Here is a 17,752-nt window from a genome sequence, read left to right as displayed (position 1 = left end):
CCCCCCACCCCCCGTCCAGCCCATGAGCCTCCACAGGGCTTCTATGACTCTAAGATTTGGTGTTTTCACACACCCTAAATAAAAACACTTTCAATTAACTTTCAAGGCACTTTGTGGCTGGATTTTACTTGTGTGAAATGGCACATTCAACCAGCAAATGGTCACTGGGTTGAAACTGCATTATTTAGCATGGGTCAGCCTTTCTCTCTGATCCTTATCAACGACATTGATCTACAGAAGGGAAGGATACTTTGGATTGTTTCTTTATTAGAAGAATTCTCTGCCATTTCTTCAGAGACCTGCTTGAGGCACCTACAAGTCATAAAATCACAGCATTAAAACACGCCATTAATGCGCAAACCATTACTGTCTATGTAGGAATAATATCCATATTACTCAGAAACTATCATGATAACAATGTGAGGGGGTTTGCCTTTGAGTTCGAACCACACAGAAAAGAGAAGAAAATGTTCAGATTAGTTACTATTAGAATTAAATGGCAAAAATAGTATACTCACTGGTAAAAATATTGTACTCTTCACGAGCAGCAAGCAACATTTCAGCTTGTGAACACTCATTATATTCAATGCCTCCTGTTTTCTTTCATCCTGGTATGTGACTTTCCTTTTTTATTATTATTGTCCAAACCTTCTTATGCTATTTTGTACAGGCAGCAAAGACATAACCGGCAACCATGGAGCTCACGGCAGTAAGGGTGCTCTTCATGGTTTTGGGCTCCATTTTGGCTTGCATCACAAGTATTCTTATCGCAAGGTACAACCTGTGGCATAAAATACTGTTCAAGATCTGGACATGGTGAGTCTGCATCACGGAATGACTTTCTCTTCTCTTAGGAGTGTTCTTAACCAGGAAAAGAGTATCTGGTGCCAAGATGAGAACTCCACAGAAATCCATCTCAGAGAGAGATGGACTAGCCAGTCCGGCCCTGATTGGTAACTGCATGAGAGACCAGTCAGGAATTTCATGTATAGAAGAAGAAGAAGAAGAAGAGTTGGTTCTTATATGCTGCTTTTCTCTACCCGAAGGAGGCTCAAAGCGGCTTACAATCCCCTTCCCTTTCCTCTCCCCACAACAGACACCCTGTGAGGTGGGGGAGGCTGAGAGAGCCCTGATATCACTGCTCGGTCAGAACAGTTTTATCAGTGCCGTGGCGAGCCCAAGGTCACCCAGCTGGTTGCATGTGGGGGAGTGCAGAATTGAACCCGGCTGGCCAGATTAGAAGTCCGCACTCCTAACCACTACACCAAACTGGTATAGGGACTTCAGAAAAGGAAATGATACGAATGTAATAAAAACATAATAAAAGGGGTTTACCAAACAGCGATATGGAATACTGCTGTATTAAAAGAGCCTGGAACAAAATGCCCCCTGTAAGGCATCTTTTAAGAGCCTCTTGTGGCGCAGAGTGTTAAGGCAGCCGCCTGAAAGCTTTGCCCATGAGGTTGGGAGTTCAATCCCAGCAGCCGGCTCAAGGTTGACTCAGCCTTCCATCCTTCCGAGGTCGGTAAAATGAGTACCCAGCTTGCTGGGGGGTAAACGGTAATGACTGGGGAAGGCACTGGCAAACCACCCCGTATTGAGTCTGCCATGAAAACGCTAGAGGGCGTCACCCCAAGGGTCAGACATGACCCGGTGCTTGCACAGGGGATACCTTTACCTTTACCTTTAAGGCATCTTTATCAGAGGCACCATTTGGAATAATGAGTAAATCCCATCACAGATTAACAGAAAACAGGGGGATGGTGTGGACCATACCCAAGAAAAACAGGATTTGTTTTTAAAACAAGAAACCAAGGAGGCTATGAAACTTCAGGATTGCTACGGTCGTATGACTGGCATTTGGTCCCCAGAGTCTCTTCCACTAAAGTTTCTCAGACAAGCTTAATTTCAAGCGCCCTTATGTTCAAACTGGCAGCTTTTTTAACTTAAAAAAAACCCTTAGAGATGCTTCAGTTATTACAGAAGAAACACAGATGTGGATAAAAATATTTCTATAAGTGGCAATCCTACTATACAGGAAAGGGTACACTGTGCACAAACACCGCTCTCATTTTCTTGATGGTCAGTGGCAGAAGCATAGAAACTTTCTACACAGCAGCAAAGCAAAGCAAAATATAAGGAGTCCATTACACCTGAAATGAAAATGGTGTTGGGCATGTTATTCTGAATGTTGGCAGGAGCAGGTCTCTGTGACTGAAAAAGCTTTAGGCAACTGGGAGCCAAAGGGATTGGACAAGGATGGAGTTTGCAGCCTGGAAAGTTGACCAAATCACAGTTCCCAAGGATGAATAGTTCAGCAGGGCAAGGCTGGGACTGGCCAGGAAGCTAGTATGATGAATCAGGCAAGGAAGCAATTTGATAGGAAATGGGTATTCATTAAAGGTGGCCAGTTCTTGGTTGTAAAATACCTGGAGATTTTGAGGGTGTAAACCTGGGAAGGGTGGCTTTGGGGGAGGGAATGGACCTCAGCAGGGTTAGTCCACCCTACTAAGCAGCCATTTTGTTCAGGGTTATGGATCTTGGTGCCTCTAGAGATCAATTGTAACAGTGGGAAACCTCCAAGAACCAATGGGAGGTTGGCAATTATAGCTATTCACGGTGAAGGACTGCAGCATTCATAGAAGACAGGTAGCAAGGGGTGGGCTGCAGACGCCAAGGAACAGAAGGATTCTGATCAAAGAGTTTGTGTTCCAGTCAGAGGGCCTAACCACACATGATTTAAGAACATAAGAAAAGCCATCTTGGTTCAGACCAATGGCCCCTCCAGTCCTGCACTCTGTGTCACACAGTGGCCAAAACCCAGGTGCCATCAGGAGGTTCAGTGGAGGGGCCAAAACTCCAGAAGCCCTCCCACTATCAATTCCCAAGCACCAAGAATACAGAGCATCACTTCCCCAGATGTGTCGTGTCCCATCTATACCTTGTGGTTAACAGCCACTGATGGACCTTTGCCCCATAGGTTTATCCAGTCCCTTTATTATTTATTCCAAAGGCCATCCCCACATCAGGTGGAAAGGTATGTTCTGAAATCCACGCTTCTTACGTACACGCAGAATCAATTCTGATTAGGATCACAGTCAGGCCTCCCCCAGCATGCCATTTTTCCCGACCTGAAAACCTCCATGTAAAAAATATTGTTCCCCTCAAACCATATCTGGTAGGAAAAATGGCACACAGGGAAGGCCTAAACCCCAGGCTGCAATCTCAGTCCAAATAGGGCCTGCATAGAATATCAGAACTCATCTCTCCACATGACCTTAGAGTGTCTCTGGGAAAGGTGAAGCAGGCAGTTACCCCCTGAGCTATCTTAAAGTCTCCCAGTATGGAAACACACATTTCAGAATTTTTCCTGTTGTTTTTGCTGTTGATTTTAATGGATTGCAGCTGAATCAGGGAGGTTTATCAACCTCCAGATCACATCAGGAGTCATCTCAGAATTCCAGTAGATCTCCAGATGACAGAGATCAGATGCTCTGGAGGAAATGGGCAGCTTTTGAGGCCAGATGCAGTGTCCCACTGCCTTCCCTCCTCAACTCTGCTCTCCCTGGGTACTGCTGTCTCCAGGAATTTCCCAAGAGAATGGCCAATACCATTTACTCTGCTATTCCTCCCTGCCATGTCACCAGGCTATTTGGGCTTTTAAAAAAACCAGCCATCGATATAGCGCTATAACAATTAGCCTTTTCAATAGTAAATCCTTTGAATCGCCTGCTAATCCCCACATGGTGGGAGGGGAAAAAATAAGACGTCGAATCAAACCCCTTGCCCCCTCCCCGTCACCCAAGAGACATTTTGGAGGGTTTAAAAATAACAATTAGCCATGTTTAAACCCTCCAAAAGCCTACAGGTTCCATGGCGGGGGAAATGGCGCCCGCTTGGGCAAACCCTTCAATAAACGCAAACCTTCCCATCCAGATGGTCCTCTATCATTCTTGAAGGATGTTTCTTCCTGAAATAATGGCAGTAAACCGGTTGGAGAAAGAGCATCGCGAGGATGGGGGAACCCTGGGCATGAATGAGCTAAAAACCAGCATTCCTCTTTGGAAGCAGAGGCAGAGAAAAAGTGCTCAAGTTCCACTTTTGAAGGTCAGTCCCTAGGGGGGACTCAGGGATGCCCTGGAACTACAGCTCATATCTAGGCAACAGAAATCTGTTTAGGATGCTTAGAAATCTTGCTTTAGGATGCTTAGGGCTGATCCTGCGTTGAGCAGGGGGTTGGACTAGATGGCCGGTATGGCCCCTTCCAACTCTATGATTCTATGATTCTATGAAATCAGTTCCCCTGGAGAAAATGGCTATTTTGGAGGGTGGACTCTATGGCATTGTACTCCACTGAGGTCCCACTCCACCCCCAAATTCCACCCACTCTCACCTCCAAAGGCTCCAGGTATTTCCCAGCCTAGAGCTGTCTACCGTTAGACCCCACTGAAAAACCCAAAGGACTGAGATAATAATTTAGGATTGTGCTTGTTTGGCATATTAGTAAATCTACCATTCTAACGTCAGCACCATGCATGAAGAAACTCTCCCATGTGCAGAACCCTCAATCCGATTCATCTTGTTTATCTTTTTGAACTTTAGGCTCAGACGCATGAAACGGGGCGTGAAGGTGAAATATGCCAAACACAACAACTACAACTTCTGTTATTTCACCCGGGGGAAACCAGGATCCCAGCCGTCCATGCTGATGCTTCATGGGTTCTCACTCAACAAAGACATGTGGTTAGATACGCTTAAGGTATGTCTCCATTCTTGCCAAGGCAAGGCTAGATCAAGGTCCTTTGGGGCCTGAGAGGAAAATATCTATGACCTTCCATAGTTTCTATTCATTTTAGTAGGGTTTAGGGGGAAAGACTTCAGGATTGTATTCAGTCTTTCTACTTCCTACTCTGCTTACTGAGATGGCTTCAGGGTTGGTAGGTCCCCTGGGCCACCGGTGGGGATGAGAGATTCAGGTTGCCAGATCCAAGTTGGAAAACTCCTAGAGATTTGGATCCTGGGAGGGGGAGGGAGAGGGACCTCAGTGGGGTACAATGCCACAGAATCTACTACCAAAGCATCCAGAGGAATTGAATGCCTTCCCTTCCTCTCCCCATAACAGACACCCTGTGAGGGAGGTGAGGTTGAGAGAGCCCTGAGATTACTGAAGAAGAGTTGGTTCTTATATGCCGCTTTTCTCTACCCAAAAGAGTCTCAAAGCAGCTTATAATCATCTTCCCTTTCCTCTCCCCACAACAGACACCCTGTGAAGGAGATAAGGCTGACAGAGCCCTGATATTACTAAAGAAGAAGAGTTGGTTCTTATATGCCGCTTTTCTCTACCCAGAGGAGTCTAAAAGCGGCTTACAATCGCCTTCCCCTTCCTCTCCCCACAACAGACACCCTGTGAGGGAGGTGAGGCTGAGAGAGCCCCGAGATTACTGCTCAATCAGAGCATCTTTATCAGTGCTTTGCCGAGCCCAAAGTCATCCAGCTGGTTGCATGTGGAGAAGGAGCGAGGAATTATTTCCGGCTTGCCAGATTAGAAGTCCACACTCCTAACCACTACACCAAACCATACAGGCCTGTTTTCCTGTGGAAGCCACCAGAAACCTGAAAGCGTGCCCTTCGTGGTTACAACATAGAAACTCTGATATGTCTCTTCCAGACTATTCCCATTGACGTTTCAGACACCAAAGGGCACAGTCGATATGGCTCCCTTTAGGGATGAGAGAAGATGGCCCGGCCTTCCCACATAAGCATTCAATGTGGCCCCATGGGTCTTCGGAATCCAGGGCTGCTCCTGTTCATTTTCTTTCTCCCCAGTTTCCATCCGCATCACCAGAGGTTGCCAGGAGCTGCTGAAAAGGAAAGCATGCTCACTAATCAGTGCGAGACTAATCTGTGAAATGGGATTTCAATTTGGGCTTTCTGGGATTACTGTAATATAAACGAAGGATCGTGGGACTTATCATCGTCAGCTCACTCATGTAGCCTTATTAGTGAAAATAAGTGAAAATTAGCTTAATGCTACTCGAGATAATACACAGCTTGGCCAGGTTGTCTGTAAACCTAGACAATATAGGTAGGCCAGGCAAACTCAATGCAGTCAGATCTCAGAAGCTAAGCAGGGCTGACCCTGGCTAGTATCTGGATGGGGGACCTCCAAGGCTTTGGGGGGCTGTTCCTCCAAGGAACACTAGGGGGTCATAGTGCAGATGTAGGCAATAGCATAACACCTCCAAATGTCCCTTGCCTGGCTGTCAGACAATCCTCAGATCTCCTGGCTGCATTACACACATGCCGGAAGGTAATTAATAATAATGTAGCAGGTTCCAATTATGATTTTCATTGATTAAGTCCATTTCCCCCCAAGCCCTTCCTCCAAAGGGCTCAAGGTGACATAAATCATTTTCTCCCCTTCACAACAATCTTATGAGGTAGGCTGAGGGAGAAAGACTGGCCCATAGTCACCTTGCGAGCTCCATGGCCCAGTGGGGATTCAAGTGCAGGTCTCGTTGGAATGCAACATCAGACCATTAAATTCAGTTGTATCAATTCTGACCGGCAGCATCTCTCTAGGGTCTCAGGAAGAGAAAGGGCTTTCACATCATCTAGTTCCCAATTCTACTTTTGCTGGAAACACCAAGGGTTGGGCCAGGATTGCACTTTCAGAATATAAATAAGATGCTCTAGCACTGAGCCATCTGGCCTCTCCTGAAGGGTCTTCCCAGATCTTTGCATAACTCTCTAACCACTTCAGCACACTGAATCTCATTTCCCTTTCATGTGCTCTACTGAATTTGTTGTTGCTGTTAGGTGTGAAGTCATGTCCGACCCATTGCAACCCCATGGACAATGATCCTCCAGGCCTTCCTGTCCTCTACCATTCCCCGGAGTCCATTTAAGTTTGCACCGACTCCTTCAGTGACCCCATCCAGCCACCTCATTCTCTGTCGTCCCCTTCTTCTTTTGCCCTCAATCGCTCCCAGCATTAGGCTCTTCTCCAGGGAGTCCTTCCTTCTCATGAGGTGGCCAAAGTATTTGAGTTTCATCTTCAGGATCTGGCCTTCTAAGGAGCAGTCAGGGCTGATCTCCTCTAGAACTAACAGGTTTGTTCGCCTTGCAGTCCAAGGGACTCGCAAGAGTCTTCTCCAGGACCAGAGTTCTTTGACGCTCAGCCTTCCTTATGGTCCAACTTTCACAGCCATACATTGCCACTGGGAAGACCACAGCCTTGACTAAACGCACTTTTGTTGGCAGAGTTATAGTCTACATTATTTTTCTGTATTATAAAAACCATTCCGTTTCACTCCAAGACTAGCAGTGTTGTTTAAGATCAGCCTCTTTGTGCTTTGGTTTTTAAAGGTGCTCGATACCATTACTCTGACCTGTTCTTGCTGTTGTTTTTGCACAGTATCTTCCTGTGGACATCCATGTGGTCTGTGTTGACCTTCCAGGTCATGGGGCAACCACTCGATTGATGGGAGATAACTATGCAGCCCCTGAACAGGCTAAGCGGATACACGAGGTAAGCTCTAAATGTCCTTGGGTTGACGTTTGCTTCGAAGACCAGCACTGGCTGTATCTAGTAATAATGCCAAAGATTTCACAATCCATTAAATGTTGGAGCTATGGGAACAGTGGTTGTTTCAAGAGATCCAGCATGGTGTAGGGGTTAAAAGCAATGGCTTTTAATCTGTAGATCCGGGTCTCCCGACTCCTCCACGTACAGCCATGTTGGGTCACCTTGGGCTAGTCACAGTCCTTTTAAATCTGTTCTCACAGTAGTCTCTCAGCCTCACCTACCTTACAAGGGTGCCTGTTGTGGAGAAAGGAAGGAAAGGCAATTGTAAACCATGTTGAGGCTCCTTTGAGTAATGAAAAGCTGGGTATAAAACCCAACTCTTCTTCCTCTTCTCAAGAACAACAAGTGGGAAAGTTACCAGAAAGTTAGAGGTGCATTCTGCCAATCGGTGGTTGGCACTGTGCATTGTAGCATCGCCATACTGATACAAGGAGAATGCTCATCCATTTCTGACCAATCCGAAAAACGATGTATAACCAGTTTATATGAGACTCTCAAACATGTAGAAGGAAGGGTTCTACATTTTCCTCCTCTCCTAAAATACTAGAACTTGAGGACATCCAATGAACCTGATGGGCAGAAGATTCAGGATGGATAGAAGGAAATACTTCTTAACACAGCGAGTCATTAAAATGTGGAGTTTGTTACCAGTCAATGACCGTTTATGCACTGTGAACTTCACTGCCCCAGCTCTCATGCAGGAGTACAAATCGAGGGCAGATGAGGGCCACCGGGCCAAATGTTCCCCTGTGTGGGTGCAGGAAGAGGTGGGGCAACCTGCCACGACTGAAACTCCAGCCTGCAGCCTGGCATGAAACCTCCAGTGCATAAATGGTCAATGTAGTGATGGCCACAGGCCTAGATGGCTTTAAAAGATGATGAGACAGATTCATGGTGGAGAGGACTACCAGTGGCTAACAGCCACGGTGACCAAAAGGGAATATTGGGGGTGGGATCTGCAATGGGAAGGGAAGGAACATTCTGTTCCACTGACAGAAGTGGACCCAAGCATGAGTGGACTCAAGCAGATGCTTGTCCATTTGAGCCCCACAGCTATAAAAGTTATTTTTGAAGGGGTCTAAGTCAGGGGTAGTCAACCTGTGGTCCTCCAGATGTTCATGGACTTCAATTCCCATGAGCCCCTGCCAGCGTTTGCTGGCAGGGGCTCATGGGAATTGAAGTCCATGAACATCTGGAGGACCACAGGTTGACTACCCCTGGTCTAAGTGATATTTAGGGAGTAAAGGAAACACTGGGACAATCCATTCCCCCCTTCTGTTAGTGGTTGGATGGAGACATACCATATCTCTGTCCAGACGTTTCATCTGAAGTCAGAAAAATCCACAACTTCCTTATGTCACTTCCATTGATGAACGGCTCATTTTGGCTAAGGTGGAAGAAGACTGTTTTTAAGAGAAATAGAGGAACGATAGAAGACAGCATTACCCTTGCCCTACACAAATTTCTTTCATTCTGTTGTGCTCTCTGTTCAAACCACTTTGGCAGGTTTTGAAATCTCTACCAAAACTTGCAGAACTTCTTTTCCAGAGATAAGGAGATATTTATGAGGTTTCCACTATGTGCTTTAAAACTTGGGGGAAGTGTATTGTTGGTCTTTGCACATTTTTTTTGTTAGAGATAAGTATTTCTGCCTTTTCCTGCAAAACAATAAATGCCATAACCATGAATGGGGGTGGGAAACTGAACACGAATACAGGCAGATGCTTGGGACTGAATCAGACCATTCATCTACATTGACTGGCAGTAGCTCCCCAGGGTCTCAACTAAATGTAATTCTCAGGACTTATGACCTGATTCTTTTAACTGGAGATGCCAGAGATTGAACCTGAAACCTTCTTCTTCCAAAGCAGATGCTTTGTCAGTGAGCCATGTCCTCACTAAAGAAAACACGTTCCAATTTCCTGACATGGCTCAGACCACAAAATCCTGGCCCAAGCAGCAGCTAATGTCTCACCATGGAGGGATCTATTGTTGCTATGACTCCCTCCATCTGGGGCAGCTTGGCCTATGGAAGTGTCATCGCCATGGGTCGCCCTGTACACCGTTCCGCCTCCCTTGTTCTTTGAGATTAAAATATATGGCATGGGAAATAACCCAGACCCGTATTTAGCTCTTCATTCTTGCTTCTTCCACAGTTTGTCAAGTGCATTGGGATGGACAAGAAACCCTTTCACCTGGTTGGCTTCTCCATGGGTGGAATGGTAGCTGGGGTTTATGCGGCTCTTTATCCCTCACACGTTTGCTGCTTGTCTCTCCTTTGCCCAGGCGGTAAGTGTCCGAGTTCTTTTTCTTTAGGGCGTCTGTCCAGTTATTGGGCGATGCAATGTCTGTCAATACAACAATGGATCATCTTGACAAAGAGCCAATCAACTCATTACATCCCCACTTCCCAAATCTTCATAATCTACATGTGAGTTCCTCGCTGGTAACTCAATTCCCTGACACACAGGTTCCGATTTGGATCAAGACTATGGTGCACAAGGAAAATGGGTTTTGGTCTTCCCCACTCTCATCCCCCCACAGTGTCCTCACAAAGTGAAAGGGGCCCAGGACAATCTTTGCCTTATTGGGAGGTCGCTCTATATACTGTTGGCCTAGGCCCAAGAGGAAGGTTTTCAGTGAAGCAAATAGCAGTCCCTCGGACCAGGAAAACAGCACAGGGAGGAACAATTTCCCATGTATCATGATCCTGATCCCAACTGGACACCTGTGCACATGAAAACTGAGTTCCAGTGCGGGATTCAGAAACACACAATGGACTAGGAGATCTCATGACAGATGCAGACTCATGTATTGTGCCTGGGGTCTAAGCATTCATCAGGTTTTTTATCATTCTCTTTTCATAATTCCCCTATTAAGGGGAATTCAGGACTGTAAATTAAAGGGAATTATGGTATTTCATAGTATGACATTTTCTTGGGCAGCCTCCAAATCTGCATCTCTCAGCTTGCTCCCTCAGCCCATTCTAGGATTGCTGGTTCTACTTTGGGAAATTTGGGGATGGAACCTGGGGAGATCAGGGACCACCCTCCAAAGCAGCCATTTCTCCAGGGGAACTGATCTCTGTAGTCTGGAGGTGAACTATAATCCCAGGGGATCCTCAGATCCTACCTGGAGGCTGGCATCTCTTGTTGGCATATGCAAATTCTGCAGTATGCAAAACTGAGCGGAATATAAAGGGTGTCCTGCAGGGGACACTGGAGGAGATTTTTAGCATAGATAGGATAGGAAGTTCCTGGTGGTTTTCAAGTTCTCTCCTCCAGTGTCCTGATTGGCTCACCTTCCTGCTTGTCTCCACAACAGCAGCTGATTAAAGGAAAGACTGCAGCAACCTTTTTCTCTATGTCGCTGCTTCATAAATAATTATATTTTACTCCTCAAGCAGCCTAGTGCTCTGCTCTTTCTGCATACTCAAACTCTGCCAGCATCTCTAACCCATGCCCATAATGTTCGCCTCCCCTCCTTCCCTCTCCCTAACATTCCCCCCTGCAAGATTCAGCGCCTACTTGTTTCTCCCCCACCCCACCCTCATCACCCTCCTCACCACCACCATAACAAACCATCTTCTCGGAGTTGATCTAACTTCCTTTTGTCCCTCTCTTCCATCTCTGTGTTGCCTCCCAATTCATAGGTGTCCATTATCAAGGAGGTTATGAGTTCATCAAGCACTTGAGGGATGTGGAGAAATCTGTCAGTCTGGGAAGCCCTCGCCTCATTTCTTTGACTGAGAGGCAGGGAGAAGAGCTCCTGAAGCTTGGCTTATACCACCCCAATATCGCCCAGTTGCAGGTAAAGGAGGTGCACGTCAAAGTTTGAGGTGCTCTGGCCCAGTCTTCTACTATTAAAGTTTCACACCTTTGCACATCTGTCTGTCACTGCTTTGCTGATGTGGGCAGGAGAGGCAGTGACTAAAATATGAGGACGAAGTAAGAAATATTTGGCGGGAGGTGTTATGTAGACCTTTGACTGAGAGACAGCCCTCTCCCAAAATCCCTTGCCCCAGGAGTAGTCAAACTGCGCCCCCTCCAGAAGTCCATGGACTACAATTCCCATGAGCTCCTGCCAGCAATCGCTGGCAGGAGCTCATGGGAATTGTAGTCCATGGACTTCTGGAGGGCCACAGTTTGACTACCCCTGCGGACTGCTTAAAGATATCCACTTTTACTAGCCAGGAATTGATACTATTGCCACAAACTCTATTCGTCAGTCAGGCTAGCAAACCTATATTAAGAGACTGTCCCATAGCAGAACGGCTTTCCAACCTCACCATGGCTTCGGGAAGGAACGGCTTGCTGCCTGACAGAGTCTTTTGCCTGATAGAAACTTCTGCATTTCCTGCTCCTCTGACTCACCTGTTCTTCCCTCCCAGCTCCTTAAAGGATATCTTGAGGATGACAGGCCACAAAAGATGTTCTTCATTAAAAGTAAGTGAAATGGCAGGGATGCAATTTCTAGGTCGGTACTGGGCTGGGAAATGCCTGGAAATCTGGGGGATGAAGCCAAGGGAGGGCAGGTTATGGCAAGGAGAGGGACCTCAGCAGGGTATAAAGCCACAGCAGGGTATAAAGCAGGGTATAAAGCAGCCAGCCTTATTTCCTGACTCAATTTTTATCCAGCATGAGAATCCCAAGGGTATTCCCATTCCGCACACACAGGATAATGCACTTTCAATTTGCTTTGGCAGCTGGATTTTCCTGTGCAGAACAGGAAAATCTATTTCTAAAGTGCATTGAAAGTGCATTATCTACTGTGTGCAGAATAGGCTTAGATGTCCATGGACTATAATTCCCTTGAGCCCATGCCAGGATGTTGCTGGCAGGGGCTCATGGGAATTGTAGTCCTTGGATAGCTGGAGAGCCACAGTTTGGCCACCCCTTGAAGCAATCATTTCTAATTATTACAAGATGTATGCAAATTTTCAGTGACATTCTAAAAACCGAAGTTCTACGTATCATCCTCAGCTCTAGTGTCTGAATTTCCCATTGATGCTTTCTGGCAAACTCAAGTTTTGTACTGGTCTAAGCAAACTTCTCACCCTTGTTGGGATTATAGCTTTGGCCCAGCCCTCCCAGCACAAGTGTTACATGCTGACGTTCAGCCTAGGAAGGGGGTGGCTGAGTATCCTGGTTCCAGCCAGGGCTCCTGTTGGTCCGGATAAAGGCTGGTGTGGGCTTTCTCAGCCACATTGAGGCTTCCTGGGGCCAAAGGGAGGGCTGGCGTGAAGATGCCAACCTCCTTACCTGGTGGCATCCAGACTCAGTCCAGTCGGGTTTATTGGGGGCGGGTGGTCACCACAAGTAGGCTGCAACTTGGTGGCACTTCACATACACAGAGACACACACACACACAAAGTGGGCCTCTGATGTGTACGCATGTGCTGCTGACGCACTTTTGGGTTTCCTGACCACTGCCTCCACATTCTGCAAGCGGGCAAAAGTAGACATCTTTTTGGTGGCCCATCCGAGTAGCTCTGAAGACGTACATCAATAAGAGTGACGGCAGCTCTAACTCTGATTCTTTCTTGGGAAAGGCTTTTTAGACCTCTCCAGCGAGGAGTCCAGGTACAGCCTCCAGGAGAACGCAAGCAAGATCAAGGCTCCCACCGAGGTCCTCTGGGGAATGTATGACAAGGTAAGGCAACCACACTGGAGAACCAACTGTAAACACCAATTAGTTGGTTTCAGTGGCATTTTATTGTAGGGGACTAGAAGTATGAGACTACAGCACCAAATATCCCAGTTTCTGATCGCAGCCATTCATTCCCTTAGAGCAGGGGTAGTCAAACTGCGGCCCTCCAGATGTCCATGGACTACAATTCCCAGGAGCCCTTGCCAGCATTCGCCAGCGAATGCTGGCAAGGGCTCCTGGGAATTGTAGTCCATGGACATCTGGAGGGCCGCAGTTTGACTACCCCTGCCTTAGAGCTTGGGTGTAGAACTCATCAGCGCCTGGATCAAATGAAGGAAACAGCTGGGATGGGAACCCACAAAGCTGCCAGTTTATACCGCTGACTCAAACAAGCACCTGCTATTGCAGACACCAATAATTAAAAACAGATTCAGTCCTGCATACAAAGTCCCAACCACTGAGCAGCATATGACTAATATTTAAATCCTGACAGTACGCACGTTTGATTTCACTTATGCTCATCTTGGCTCTGGAATTTAAGGCACTCCGTTGCCAACATTTTGGCCTGATCTAACAGAACAGGGGATGTGGATACTAAAAGACACAATGAACCTCCCTTGAGAAGGTGATGCTGGAGGAGGGTGATTAAAAGTCAAGGACAAGAGATCAACTCACACGGCTGGGCTAGTATTGCACAGTAGCAGTCATTCACAATGTGCCCATGCAGGAAAATCTACATCAAATGATGCAAATGATGTTCAATGCCAGCAACATATCCAGTGATCTACAAATGCAGCCATGGACATCAGATTTACACCGCATCCCATCTAGACATCTTAGGACCAGTATCAGCACCCGAATGGGCTCCAAAACAGTTACAAAAATGCAAGGTTAGGTAGAAAACCCTTTAAAAGAGGCAATAAAAGGGAGAAACATACGGTATTAGCAGCCTCAGAATAGCTGAAATGGCAGAAGGAAGTTGGGAAAACAGTTGGCCCTTGTTTCTACTGAGTTTCTACTACAACATGTCTTGAAATCTGCTTTAAGACCTTCTGAAACTCTTCCAACAGTGGCTCACGTTGAATGACTCACAATACAGTTCCACAAGGAACATTAAGCAACAAAAGGCAGATCCTAGGGAAAAGACAGAATATTGCAAAATGAAAGCAGCCCCACTCAAATGCTTTAGCCCTACAGCCAGAGGAGCTGGTGGTAGAGCTCCTGTAGTCTACCACCAAAGCTTCAGGAATTTCCCAACACAGAGTTGGCAACTTAATTATATCCTAGATCCAATTCCTGGGGGAAATCACAATTGTCCTGTGAATGAGGTGGTTCAAAGCTAAAACAGAAGGTCAATGTGCTCAACTGGTTTGTAACAAGTTAGCGATTTCTTTTAAAGAAGCCATTAGGTCTTCTTTTTCTTTTCTTTGTTCTTTTTTGACCATAAACATTTTTTTAATTAATTTATATTTAGACTTGTATACCGCTGCTCCCATAAGAGCCTCTTGTGGCGCAGGGTGGTAAGGCAGCAGACATGCAGTCTGAAGCTCTGCCCATGAGGCTGGGAGTTCAATCCCAGCAGCCGGCTCAAGGTTGACTCAGCCTTCCATCTTTCTGAGGTCGGTAAAATGAGTAGCCAGCTTGCTGGGGGGCAAAGTCCCAACCTCATGGACAGACAGCTTCAGACAGCATGTCGCTGCCTTACCACTCTGCACCACAAGAGGCTCATCCTTCTCAGCTTACACTGTTTCAATTTTCTCATTTTTCAGATACTTGATCCTTGTGGAGCAGACATTTTAGCCAAAGTCATTCCGCACTGCCAAGTGTTCATAATGGATCGCTGTGGACACTTCATAACCATAGACAGGCCACAGAAATCTGCAGAGCTCATCCTGGAATTCCACGCATCAGTTTGTGGCACAAAGAAGTCCAACTAGTTGGCCTAAACCCTCATGCGGACATGAAGCAGGTGGAGTATTCAAAGCCGCTTTCCAGGCTGGAAAAACTGGACCTAGAAGGGTGGAGGGCTGCATGAACTTCCCCTATTGTTCTGAAGGTGATGTGGAAAAGATGTCTCTCTTTCCCCTGCCCCAGGCTGAATTTGGGGTTTTGATGTTCCAGGCAACTTTATTTCTGCACATAGCAACCGTCCATTAGGCCTTATCGGTCACCTGAGTGCAGGGCATAATAGTAAATTTGGTGAGCCAGTTTGGTGTAGTGGTTAGGAGTGCGGACTTCTAATCTGGCATGCCCGGTTCGATTCTGCGCTCCCCCACATGCAGCCAGCTGGGTGACCTTGGACTCACCACGACACTGATAAAACTGTTCTGACCGAGCAGTGATATCAGGGCACTCTCAGCCTCACCCACCCCACAGGGTGTCTGTTGTGGGGAGAGGATTGGGAAGGCGACTGTAAGCCACTTTGAGCCTCCTTCGGGTAGGGAAAAGCGGCATATAAGAACCAACTCTTCTTCTTCTTCTAAATAAATATTAGTAGTGAAATTATGAATATGTACTTCCAAATTATAACAACTTTGGCACCACCAACCCAATATGTTTTTTTATTCCGTCTTTCCTCCATGAGACTGAGGATGGCATACGTGACTATCTCCTGTGCTATCCTCAGACAACCTTGTGAGGTGAGGTATTTAGGGCAAGAGTGACTTCCCCGACTGTCACCCAGTGAACTTCCACGTCAGAGTGAGGAACTGAACGAGGATCCCCCAGATACTAGGCCCAAATCTCTAACCCAGGGATTTCTTCATGGCCCTGGAAGAGTTTTCCAAATGGGTGGGTGTTTTTTAAATATATTTTTAAAAATTTTGTGAAGCACTTATTAGGTGATATGGTGACATAAGGTCACGTGAAACCCCCTCCCCCCTCCCAAAATGGCCAATGATGGGTGTGGAGGGGATGGGAAAGGGCAGGGCCCCAGGTGAGCATGTACACAGGTATGCTTCCCAGCCATTTTCTGCACAATTGCGCCACTTCTGGGGTTTCTCGGAGCCTGAAGAATGTTTCAGGGGTTTCTGAATGGTAAAAAAAGTTAAGAAAGGCTGCTCTAACCACTATACCATCCTAACCACTTAAGTATCTTTTGTTTGGAATTAAAGGTGCTCTTTCATACTTCACACTTCTTCCAAAATTCAACCGGGATGATATTAAGACAGAAAGGGTTGGCTCCCAACGTGCTATGACTTTCACCATATCTCCCATAGTCCTTGTCTACCCACAATACATCACAAAATCCCCAGGGTCACCCTTCATCCTTTTAGCTACTGATGTTCTCTTGCTACACATCCCAGTCTTCTAATCTCTGGCCATAATTCAGCTTCCAAAATGTTTCACCTTTATTATTATTTATACCCACGCTATATATTTGTTCTCTTCTGCATCCAGTCCCTTCTCCTTCCCTTTTATTCACGGCTCTCACATTCTCAACTTCTCTCTTCCCTCACCATTCACAGTATTTGTTCCATTTCAGTCACACCAGTCACCCCCCAAAGCATACTGGCCTTAAAAACAACTCTGCTCGTTCTCCTGTGCTGGTGTCTTCCATAAATCCTTCTCAGAATCTCAAATAAATGACCGTTTTCTCTCCACCTTCCCTGCACACCTCTTCTGTGAATCATAGAATCATAGAGTTGGAAGGGGCCACACAGGCCATCTAGTCCAACCCCCTGCTCAACGCAGGATCAGCCCAAAGCATCCTAAAGCATCCAAGAAAAGTGTGTATCCAGCCTTTGCTTGAAGACTGCCAGGGAGGGGGAGTTCACCACCTCCTTAGGCAGCCTATTCCACTGCTGAACTACTCTGACTGTGAACATTTTTCCCCTGGTATCTAGCCTATATTGTTGTACTTGTAGTTTCAACCCATTACTGCGCGTCCTCTCCTCTGCAGCCAACGGAAACAGCATCCTGCCCTCCTCCAAGTGACAAACTTTCAAATACTTAAAGAGGGCTATCATGTCCTCTCTCAACCTCCTTTTCTCCAGGCTGAACATTCCCACGTCCCTCAACCTATCTTCATAGGGCTTGGTCCCTTGGCCCCAGATCATCCTGGGACCACATAACCCATCTGAAATGAAGCTTAAATACATCCTAGGGATGCCGGCCATCAGGTGGGTCCTGGGAACCTCCTGGAATTACAGCTCATGTCCAAATGAGAGAGATCAGTTCCCCTGGAGAACATGGCTGCTTTGTAGGGTGGACTCTATGACATTGTACCCCATGGAGGTCCTTATCCTCCCCAAACCTCCAGAAATTTCCCAACCTGGATCTGACAGCTCTACCTCCCATTCTACACAGGAGGCCATGGAGGACCAAACTGTGCTAATAAATCCCTATCTGATTACCTTCATCACTTGTTCCACTCATCACTCCCTTCACTAGATACCCTGCTGAAATAAGAGTGCAAACTTCTTGGGGCAGGGACCTCTCTTTTATTGTGTTAAAGTGCCATATAGCATGACTGTACCAAATCGATGTAAAATGGTGCCTGAGGCTCTGTGTCTA

General features: G+C 46.6%; 1 protein-coding gene across 1 annotated transcript; it reads left to right on the top strand.

Moving 5' to 3' along the window:
- Nucleotides 1-694: 694 nt before the first annotated feature.
- LOC143834542 (monoacylglycerol lipase ABHD6-like) lies at nt 695-15,174 on the top strand. Its single transcript, XM_077331355.1, has 8 exons — nt 695-816; nt 4,603-4,759; nt 7,418-7,531; nt 9,745-9,877; nt 11,241-11,398; nt 11,979-12,033; nt 13,140-13,240; nt 15,007-15,174. The coding sequence occupies exons 1-8, from the start codon at nt 695-697 to the stop codon at nt 15,172-15,174; spliced, it is 1,008 nt and encodes a 335-aa protein (XP_077187470.1).
- Nucleotides 15,175-17,752: the final 2,578 nt, after the last annotated feature.

This window comes from Paroedura picta, chromosome 3 (genome assembly GCF_049243985.1).
Source record: "Paroedura picta isolate Pp20150507F chromosome 3, Ppicta_v3.0, whole genome shotgun sequence".
Classification (NCBI taxonomy): domain Eukaryota; kingdom Metazoa; phylum Chordata; class Lepidosauria; order Squamata; family Gekkonidae; genus Paroedura; species Paroedura picta.
Note: the sequence above shows the minus strand (reverse complement) of the source record. Positions and strands in the feature narration are given on the sequence as shown.

Excerpts from the sequence above, each read along its gene's own strand:
- LOC143834542 (XM_077331355.1), top strand. The coding sequence starts at position 695 with ATGGAGCTCACGGCAGTAAGGGTGCTCTTCATGGTTTTGGGCTCCATT. Across the intron at positions 12,034-13,139 it reads AAAGATGTTCTTCATTAAAA|GCTTTTTAGACCTCTCCAGC; the intron begins GTAAGTGAAATG and ends TTCTTGGGAAAG. Across the intron at positions 13,241-15,006 it reads TCTGGGGAATGTATGACAAG|ATACTTGATCCTTGTGGAGC; the intron begins GTAAGGCAACCA and ends CTCATTTTTCAG.